The sequence below is a fragment of the Cynoglossus semilaevis genome, chromosome 3, assembly GCF_000523025.1.
Source record: "Cynoglossus semilaevis isolate Cse_v1.0 chromosome 3, Cse_v1.0, whole genome shotgun sequence".
In the NCBI taxonomy this organism is placed as follows: Eukaryota; Metazoa; Chordata; class Actinopteri; order Pleuronectiformes; family Cynoglossidae; genus Cynoglossus; species Cynoglossus semilaevis.
Window position 1 is genome coordinate 1,030,547 of NC_024309.1, and position 10,809 is coordinate 1,041,355.

At 38.6% G+C, this 10,809-nt stretch overlaps 1 protein-coding gene across 1 annotated transcript; it reads left to right on the top strand.

The window, feature by feature from the left end:
* The first annotated feature begins 1,837 nt into the window (after nt 1-1,837).
* On the top strand, nt 1,838-8,995 carry ccr12a (chemokine (C-C motif) receptor 12a). Its single transcript, XM_025054673.1, has 3 exons — nt 1,838-2,093; nt 2,230-2,408; nt 7,426-8,995. Exons 2-3 carry the CDS (start codon nt 2,245-2,247, stop codon nt 8,276-8,278), a joined length of 1,017 nt encoding a protein of 338 aa, XP_024910441.1. The 5' UTR covers nt 1,838-2,093; nt 2,230-2,244; the 3' UTR covers nt 8,279-8,995.
* The last annotated feature ends 1,814 nt before the right edge of the window (nt 8,996-10,809 follow it).

Below are 10,809 nucleotides of genomic sequence, written 5' to 3' on the forward strand. Positions count from 1 at the left end.
GTTCAAGTCCCCTGTACCTAAGTCAGCCTGAGCCTGTGTCCCAACTTTTTACAGTAACTTCTGGTTGGTTTTACTGTAATGCAAAAATGTGCTGACAGCTGCTTAGAGGTCATGTGCTATATCAACTGTGTGATATGCAGTAAAGCAATAAGTAAGTGATAAATATATGACCTTGTATACAAGTAGTCAACCAAATTATGCAAGTCTATGCAAGGTAACTAGGTATATCTATGGATACGTTCTGTTGCTGTCTTTGCAAATGTAATTAGTTGATAGACTGAATGTATTTCTCTTCCCGCAGCAGTAAGTCACAGTTAAAGCCGCAGAGTGCATGTGTGAACACACACACACATAGCAATCACTCTCCAGCACCTAAGTCCATATAGAAGATGAACACCTTTTAGTTGTTAAATACCCGTGACCTGCTGGTCAACTGCTGCTTCATCTGCTAAAAGTGTGACATCATTTTCCACCAATAAAAGTCAATTTCATCTGAAGAAGTTTTCACTATGTGATGCTGCCAGTGGAGTTCTACCGAAGAGGACTTAGAACAGCAAGTGTGCAAAAAAGTTTTTTTTTTAACACTTAACATTAGATCCATTTAGTTCAATCAACCACGATTAATAGACACAGTTGAGTAAATGTAGTGGATTCACTGCTTATGTAGGCATCAGATGAAGATCACACAAACTGTATCACAATATAGGGGACGGTAGGCCGGCAGGTCGACCCCTATTGGCTGACCTGGGAAGAAGTATAAGGACTGCGAGCAGGCCTGCGAAGCGTACTCTATGACAGTGAAGCCATGTGTATGCGTTTTGTGAATAATAAGGCCTTGACCTGTCCTTCAAAATTTTTTTTTTAAATTTTACTTAGCCAGTCTTAGATAGATTGCGACAATGAGGAATTAAAATAAAATAAATATGAATATAATTATGTGTAGTAGTGATTAGTGTATATACTGTAAGAACTAAACCATATTGTGCCATAAAGCTACGTGAATTCATCAATGACCCAACACATAAGTTATACATAAGTTATGTTCAGTTCATATGATTAAATATATAAATGTAATGATTTCAATGTAAGTAGATCACTTTAACCTGGTCATTTCAATATTAGCTATAGAAGTGTGAACACCCCTGGACTAGATAGACTCTTTAGGACAGGACTGTAAAACTCCTTTTCACAATGGGCCAACATTAAAAACTGGGCCAAACTCAATATTTATTAAAAAATTGACTGGAATTGTGCATGTTTTCCGTTCTCTCCAGATGTGTAATGTTGAATTGTTTCATATAGAAACAAACGTTGGTAAACATCAAATCTTGAACAACCAAAGATATATATATATATATATATATATATATTTACAGGCCAACAAAATAACAACCAAAACTGTATGTGCTACAATATTGTGCATACATCACTAATACTACAAATCCCCCCAGTATATATTGGCTATATAACGGCGGGCCGGCTCTAATACACATTTGATATGATCTCGCGGGCCAAATATAATTACACCAGGGGCCAGATCTGGTCCGCTGGCCTGAGTTTGACACCTGTGCTTTAGGACAAGATTTCCTCAGTCTTCTCCATCCATCCATCCATTTTCATCCGCTTATCCGTTACCGGGTCGCGGGGACAGCAGTCGCCACCCAAATCACATTGCACCATACCACCCCCCCAAACCTTCCTGCGGGTGGTGAGTCCACTGGAAGGTATTAACCGCCCTAACCGGGATTCGAACTTGTCCAGGAGGTGAACCCTGAGGTTCCACACCAATGACAGAGACATTGCCTCTGGGCCAAAGCGCCACTCCTCAGTCTTCTGCTTAGGTTAATTTGTTTGATTAATAATTGATTGACTTTTGTAAAATATACTTTTTTTGTCTCCTACAAATGTAAGATCATTTTTTTCAACTCTTTGTCTGTACTTGCTGACTCCTCCCCACACAGTCTGTTATTCTTAGTTCTCTGCCACTTCCCCCGTCCGATTTGTCATGAAATGACTTGAACCTCAACATAACTCAGAAAAGCTCCGACCATCTGAGTCACACGTTAACCAGAGGCTCTTCTGTTGTCTGAGAGGTAAGTCATCACAACTCATTCCTCATTTGTGTACTTCTTTCCCCCATCTACTTCTTTGGTTAGCGTATTTCTGCAGACTATCGTGCAAAATCGTTTTGCTCCTATTTCCCATTGTACCTCTACGTGTGTCTTTCAGAGTTCACCGCCTAACATGGAAAATACAACACCTTATTACGACGACGCCGATGGCCCTTTCGTCACACCGTGTTCCAGGTACAGCGATAACAATGTGGGAGCCAAATTATCCATCCTTTATTACTTTATGTTCCTCATCAGTCTTTTTGGAAATGGACTGGTCCTGATCATCATTTACCGGTGAGTAGTAACAGAGTCTGAAGCTCGAATAAAACCTACATGATGTTGCATAAAGAAAAAAAACTTTTTTTTTTTTTTTCCATTATACTGTTATCACCTTGGAAATTTAAATGCGCTAAACATGAGCACTTTTTTAATTTTTACTGCGGGTCACTACAATTGCTGTGTGATTTGCAATTAAACCTTTAGCATGGATTGGGGGTTATTGTATAATTTCTATTTTATTGTGGGCATAAACCACAATCATAATCCTCACAATTTCACCTCTGTCAGTTTGGCAGCATCGGCTGTTATCTAAAGTGAGTTAAATCAGTAACCAAAATGTTTGATGGGCAGTGTCACTAAATTGGCTTACTAAATTTAAACAACAATGACTTCTTTTATGTGAAACACATAAACACGTGGCGTTTCACTTCAAAGTCAGAAACATAAAAAAAAAAAAAACAGAACCTTCTAATTCTTTGGAACTGTGTGTTTATGAAACATACCTAAAGGGTTTTTTAATGAGATTAAAGATGAAGATGGGTCTTCACATTAACCCAAGCCAGAGATAGCAAATACTGTAGTATAAAAAGTTAATTAATTCTTCTTCTTATTATTCTTCATTCTTAATTTTTTAAAAGTTTTTAAAGGTCAAAGAACATCTTTGTTAGTGTGACCCAGGCTGCATTAGAAAATCAATATTGTGTTATTTTATGTACGTACATTTTGTCAAACATGTAAATATAAATACAGATATATATATATATATATATATATATATATATATATATATTTCCATTAACGATTAAAATGTTTTAAATGCGATTAGTCCCTGACCCTTTCGGTTAAACGGTCTTAACACAAAATAAGTTCACTTCCGAGAATTACTGTGCAGGAGACTAGCCTGTGAAGTCAATGTTTATACTGGATTTCACCGGTGTTTACACCTGCAGTCAGTTAGCGCTCTGCAACGCTGTAACGCTATTTTGGTATTGCAGAAACAATAATTTTCACTTCGGGGAAAAACACAGTACTATCCTAGCCTATTTCCAAAACAAACAGCTAATGCTACTTATGGCTTTAATCGGTTAACAAAGTAGGCACTTTGCTTCACCATTTTGCTTGTCAGAGGTCCATCTCAGAGGACCGTAGTTGCATAGTAATGGTTGCTAGGATGTATGATTGGACAATGACCGTTTGGCGGCGGGGTTTTGTGAAAGGTTGGCGCTCTTCTTTTCCAGTTCCTGTGATCGCCACAGCAGTAATAATAACGTGTTAAGTTTAACCTCCCAGTTAGTTTGAATTTAACAGATCCACTCAAACGGTGTGTCTGTCATGGTATAATCCGATTCAACATGGCGACCCTTGGTGGAAAAACTGACTGCAGGCCTGTTAGCTCTATCTCGGTTTCACTCTCGTTGTTAGGCTATCATTAAGGTAGCTACAAAAGAAGAAGTTCAGTGTTATGTCTCTTGGGACCACAAGATTTAATTCAATAATGTTAATGACGCAAATGGTTTAAAGTTACTGCGAAACGATTAAAAAACAATTATGCCAATACACCAGTCAATAAAAGAAATGTAATAAATATCTTTCGAATCCTCTACTAAAGAATACAATTAGTTCGGAGAATTAACATTTAAATGTCAATGCAGCAGTGTATCCTGACTTTATAAGAAGGTAAATGTAATGAGGTAACTTCTGCAAGTTTGGTTTCTAAATGGCATACTTTGTTCACAAATAAATATATATTCAGGAATTTAAAAAAAAAATCACATATCTCATAGATGGGCAGAGATTTGCTCAGAAGGTATAGTCAGGGCAGAAGGCACATTTAAACTATAAATATAACTATCAAATGCTTTGATAAAATGGTGCAGGGAGCCGGTAAATTAAAGCAAAGTGTAAATTACAATAATTGGATTGTGCAGTTTCTGTTCGTGAAACAATTGGATGGACACTATATCAAAGATTCACACAGCATAGTGCAGAACACGAAAGGACAGGACCTTTTCAAATGGCCTCACTCTCTGACATTTGGCAGGGCAGTGAGGACAGAATACGAGAGGTATGAGAGAAAAGTGGTTCTATGACAGGCCTCTGTTCTAGGCCATTTGAGGCTCCGCTGGTTTTGTGCGGATGTGTCATCATGTTGGCAGAGAGAAAGAAACCACCGGGAAGGATAACATCAGGTCACTGTCCTCGCTATTCCAAAAAAAAAAAAAAAAAAGGGAGTAACAGCGTGTAAAAAATCCCCATCTTTTTGCAACCTTAAGACCCGGCTGTAGATTCCGCACCTTTTCATCAGCGGCGGTCCGCATTACGGAAATGCTGTCACCTGCACTCACTGATCCCTGATCCCTGGACCTTGACATTGCGGTCCATGTCGGTTGAAAAGATAGTTTCCACCTCAGTTGGTGGTGCAATATTGTTTGGATCCAAGATGGCAACGAAGGAGGCGATAAACGCTACATATCACAGGCTGTGGAGACGTAGTTAGTGAAATGGTAAATAAGATGGGGGAGTGGGGGGGGGGGTTCTTCGACTTGGAATTCCATTCCTAAAGCGCAACATAACGTGATTATATATATGTATTTACAATATTTCTTCTCCTTTGGGGTGGTTGGGTCCCACCGCAAAATGGGACAAATCACGAATTAGAGGCAAGATAGTTATATTATTTACGTATATATATTTACCCTTTACGAACCTCCACACGGAAATCAAACCTCCCTTAACTGTATCACTTTCAATGAGAGATCGGTTGACAGACAAGGGGAGATGCTGAGAGATGCTACGATGCATGCGCTAATCAGCGTGAGGAACAGAATATCATGCTCAATTAGCCAATAGTACACCGAGTACGCATTGTATTAGCCAATAGTATACTGTGTACGAGCTCATCTCAGGTAAACGAAGCTTCCAGCGATCGTTCGCAAACGCGAAATTAGAAATAGAACAGTTTCGTTGGACCTTGGTTTCGAAATGAACAATCAGTGTTTGGCAGCAACAAAAGGGTTGAAGCTTGCTGTTCCAACCTTAAGATGAAGAACAAGGGTAAGAACAGACCTTCAAGTGCGACATGCAAGTGAAACATTTTACACCCATTGTTTCAATTCACAAGACAACTGAGGTTCCCGTGCACTTTTCAGCCGCTCAATAAAAACAATTCAAGCGTATTTTCGGCTTTGCAGGGAAATCTTTGAACACGGCGACTTACTGTTAAATCAAAATGCTGAGATAAGGTACAGCAAATTCTCCACAATTCCACACCGTGGAATAAACATTTCCATGTAGCGTGGAATCAAAGGAAATAAGCACGTCCCCCCCCAAAAACTGCCAGACTGCAGCTATAAAAGACCTTAATCATAGTTCACTGTGCTTCGGCATAATGCATTAGGCCGTGTGCGAATCTGTTGCTGATGCAATCAAAGCATCATTCTGCTTTAAAAACATATAACTGTGTAAGTGTTGCAAATTTGTAGAGGACACATAATTTGACAGAAAAAAAAAAGAGTCTTTGAACCAATGTTTCCTACAAACAGCCTCCAGGGAAATGTATATCTTTTTGACATGGATGCTCTGAAATCCCATTATTTCTTTTAAGCTGGTTGTAAGTTTTTTTTTTTATATATATATTATTTTCCAGACCAGTGAACGCATGTTACAGCAAGTGCTATAAAGAACTTGGACAGATACTGCGACTGTTATACGTGACAGTTAGTCGTCAGACTACACAGCTTTTAAGTCCTGTGTAATTGGAAAGTGTTTATATGATCTGCTGTTAAAGTTTATGCTACTATATACACTCAACTTTTCAGAGATAAAAAAAACCAAACTTTTAACTGATGCAACCGTACGAATGCGTGAGACACAGCAGTAAATTATTAGCATTGCACTATGGAGGTTGAGCAAGAATTAAAAGGGACATTGGACTGTGTGGACCGGAGGTCCTCTACCACTGGGACCCAGCCTGCTACTGGGCTTCGGGTCATTTGGTTCTTGGCCACACAGAAGGAGTTCATTAATTTTATTAATTATCACTGGCAAAGATGTTTTATTTTGAAAAATGACCAGATCATCTTCTAATTAGATGTGCTGCTCTACACATGTCGAGATTGCTCAATAGACACTTGACCAAAAAAAGAAAACTCATGTACTGGCATTAGTGGGCCGTCACGTGCTTTATATTTGTGTTTATGTCGTGAGTATTATTTTATTTCCTCATGCGTAAAAATCTTTTTTTTTAATACATCGGGTTCTCCATCCATCCATCCATCCATTTTCAGCCGCTTATCCGTTACCGGGTCGTGAGGGCAGCAGTCGCCACCCAAATCACATTGCACCGTACCAACCCCCCTAAACCTTCCTGCAGGTGGTGAGTCCACTGGAAGGTACCAACCGCCCTAACCGGGATTTGAACTTGCCCAGGAGGTGAACCCTGGGGTACATCGGGTTCTTCCGTATATAATGACACCCAAACCGTGTGTCGGGGCTGTGCACGTTCTCCTAAAGAAACGAGTGTGCGACACATTTCTCTCCTACGACATAGCTAAAAATAAATGTAACCTGCACATAAAGTACATGTACCTCTACTGCAAAAGTACTTCTTTTTAAACGTAATGGGTTAATGAATAACTGTGAGTTTGCTTTGCTACAGAAAAGTGGTTCCATAATGTAGCGGTTGGGGAGTCCTGGGTTCGATTCCCAGAGGAACCTACGTACCCCTAATGGCACCTCCTGTGCATTGCAACCATGTACTTAATGGCTTTTCCTGTGCCAGTTGCAAAGACTCACACTGTATTTTCCCATTGTCGTATGTCGTATGGATAAGGTACTCAATAATAATAGTAATAATAATAATACTAGAGGGATTAAAAATAGTCTTCCAGATAACTGAGCTAAAAAATAAAAATCCAAATGACCTAGCCTAGCTTAAGTATTAAACTAGCATCAAACATGCTAAAAAGTTGGACTTCACTCACACAATTTTTTTTTTTTTTTGGTTTTGTTTTTCTCAATGATCACTTCTTAGGTTTGAAAGGCTGACCACAGTGACCAATATCCTGCTGCTCAACCTGGTCTTCTCTTCGATAATCTTCATGAGCAGCCTTCCCTTCCTGGCCGTCCAGAACCAGCTCTCCGAATGGATTTTTGGCAAAGTTATGTGCAGGATAGTGGGCAGCAGCTACTACCTGGGCCTCTACAGTTCCGTCCTCTTTCTCACCATTCTGACCATAGATCGACACATAGCCGTTGTCTACTCCTTGGACGCGTCGAGACTGAGGGGCCGACGCTATGCAATGATCTCCTGCGCTGTGGTGTGGATAATCAGCAGCTTGGCCTGCATCTGTCCCATGATTACCCATATTCTATATAAGTATAATACCCAGGGAGTAATTCTCTGTGGTGATTATCCAGGTACTTTAGATTATATTGATCATTCTCGTCTAAAAGTGTCTCACTTTTACATGCAGCTTTTCCTTTTCTTGATTATCCCTCTGGTGGTTATCATTTACTGCTACATAAGAATAGCAATAACTGTTTTGATGTCCAGGATTGCCACCAAGTTTAAGACTGTCAGGTTAATATTCATCATTGTCGTGTGGTTTTTTGTGTCCTGGACCCCTTTCAACATTGTGACACTGTTAAAACAAGAAGACAACTGCTTGGCATCGCAGAGAAGAGGTTACGCACTTCACATCACTCGCAACATTACCTACATTTACTTTTGCTTCAGCCCCATCTTCTACACATTTGTGGGCAGAAAGTTTCAGAACCACTTCAGGCTGATGCTGGTGAAGCGTTTCCCAGTATTAAAGCGATACATCAGTGTCACTCCGAACAGCAATACCAGTATGTCAACAAAATGTTCGCCGAGTGACTAGTAGAACAAACACAAGCGTCTGCTTGTCCGTTTCATAAACAGCCATGAGTAATATTTAATCAGAAAGTCTGTCAGACGATATACAAGGAAAAGGAAGGGTTTGATGGGTTGAAAAAATATTTAAAAAAAAATAGAGAAAAAAGAAAAGACTTCCGGGCATCTTCAAGCCCATTGACAAGTCGTTAAAGCTGAATTTGATCTGTTTTTTTTTTTCGAACTAGCAACTGATTTTTCTCAGGGATTCTCCTCAGAGCGGTGGAGCATATGTAGAGAAGTAGCTTTGTTATTTTCAGAAATTATCTTTTGATTTTTACAGAGCTTGTTTGACCAAACAAATGTTCCAGTTAAAGGTGATATATTAGCCATTGCTAAAGAGTGATTCACAAGCAATTAATTTACAATACAGACTTTTTTTGGGCTAAAACCTTTTGCTGTCTACCTATGAAGTGCCTGTAATGTCGTTGCTAATATTAGCGCTAGTGTTCATGCTCATCGCATTATATTTTCTTTGAGGTGATACCATAGGCTCAAAACGATGTAGTGATCAGTAAATGTCTTTGTTGCCTTCTTCGTATTCAAGCTGCCTTCAAGAATTAAAAAAATAAATACATAACTTTTAAGGATAATGTAAATATTCTATACTCTCTACACTTTCATGCTTAAGGGATGGTCAATAAAACTAAATTAAAAACTCTGTTATTAAAATATCCAGGAAGAAGCTCTTCTGTGTCATCTTTGGCATCTCCATCCTGTCACTGAAATATGGACCGACTAAGTTTATGATATGGTTGTTATGATCACCCAGAGGGAATGCTGTCCTTGAGTGTGTGCTTTCACGGATCGTCAAGCCCCGCACAGGGAAAGTGTTAATATATCATCGAAACAAAAGTTTGTTCAGTGATTTATTTTCTTTGTTTAAATGCTTATAACTATCGCTGAATCTTTTTAAACAGCGTGATTCAAACAGAAGCACTTCGTACAATTACACCCTATAAAGACTGGCACATCAAAAATATTTTTGGAACTGAGATGTTTAAGAAACATAATATCAAAATAATAAAAAAAGAAGTATATCATTCGATATGTTGGGCACAACAATGTTCTTTTTAGATGTAAAAATTAATTTTGCCAATAACATTTTAAAAACTTTTTTTTTCTGAATCTTGTGTAGGAAATATGATATATTTTTTCTGTCTTATTTCATATGTTAAAAAGATGTATAATTGTATTCCTATCACGGATAGTGACAGAAATTGACTTTTTATGCACTGTTTTTAATATTTAATTAATTAATAAAAGTAGTGTCAAACTCCTGGATCTTGAGTCACTTCATGACTAGATGAAAATAGAAATGTTTCCCTTCAGGTTAATTAAAAATATATATATACTTTCAAAGTTTTTTTTCAATTATAAAAATGCTTCAGGGGTGTCAAACTCATTTTGGTTCCAGGGCTGCATACAATCATAACATAATTACATGTAAATTACAAAAAAGTCTGTCTTTTTCCCCTTTGTTTTCATACGGAAAAAAGGACAAAGGATAGTTTTCCGATGATGTCCCGCTACTACCCATAGTTCCGTAGTCCGCCATCTTGTGGGGCTAACAGAGCGTATAGATAGGTATTAAATACACAAAAGAACACTGATATTGGTAAATACCTGTGTTGTGTGGGGTTATACCAATCGATCTGGGAATGGAGATCGCAAGATGAAGTCATTTTGACATTTTGCGATCTGTCACCGAGGGAACTGACGGAGGGATGCTATGGCTTTCACGTATTAACCGTGCTAATTTCAATCCAGATCCAAGCAAAAGGCATTACAAAGTCTGTTCTGAACACTTTATTTCGGGTAATTACATTATACTTTTATTTAATTCATATGTTCAATATCAATAAAATTAGAATTTATCAAAATGTACTTTGCATATATGACAAATGTACACAATGCAAAGGTAAATCCTCGGCTGACCACAGTCCATATCATTATGAGTATTTTCTATGTACATGTACAATCAAACTATTTTTATTTAAATGAAGAAAGTAAAAAATACAGATTTCTATGTGATTTTGGAAAAAAAGTATAGTCTAATCAACAGTAAAACATGATTTTTCATGTAAACTTTCATGTAAAGATTTCTACATTAGCACGCTGTATTGTTTGGGGGTCTAATAAATACCGTTTGATATACATTGTCTGGCCAACTTTCAATGTCGGCCCGCTTCCACTCTGCTTTGTTGACTTCGTATGGGTCTATCCATTGATTATTTTCAACTTGTCCAAGTATCTTGCCTTTGTAATTGTCCATCCATCCATCTATTTTCATCCGCTTATCTCTTACCGGGTCGCGGGGGTAGCAGTCGCCACAGAAAAAACATTGCACCGTACCAACCTCCCTAAACCTTCCTGCGGGTGGTGAGTCCACTGGAAGGTACCAACCGCCCTAACCGGGATTCCAACCTGCCCAGGAGGTGAACACTGGGGTTCCACACCAATGACAGAGACATTGCCTCTGGGACAAAGCACCCCACC

Bases quoted from the DNA above. Each gene is read 5' to 3' on its own strand.
- ccr12a (XM_025054673.1), top strand. From the start codon at position 2,245: ATGGAAAATACAACACCTTATTACGACGACGCCGATGGCCCTTTCGTC. The intron at 2,409-7,425 runs GTGAGTAGTAAC...ATCACTTCTTAG, and splicing joins GTCCTGATCATCATTTACCG to GTTTGAAAGGCTGACCACAG.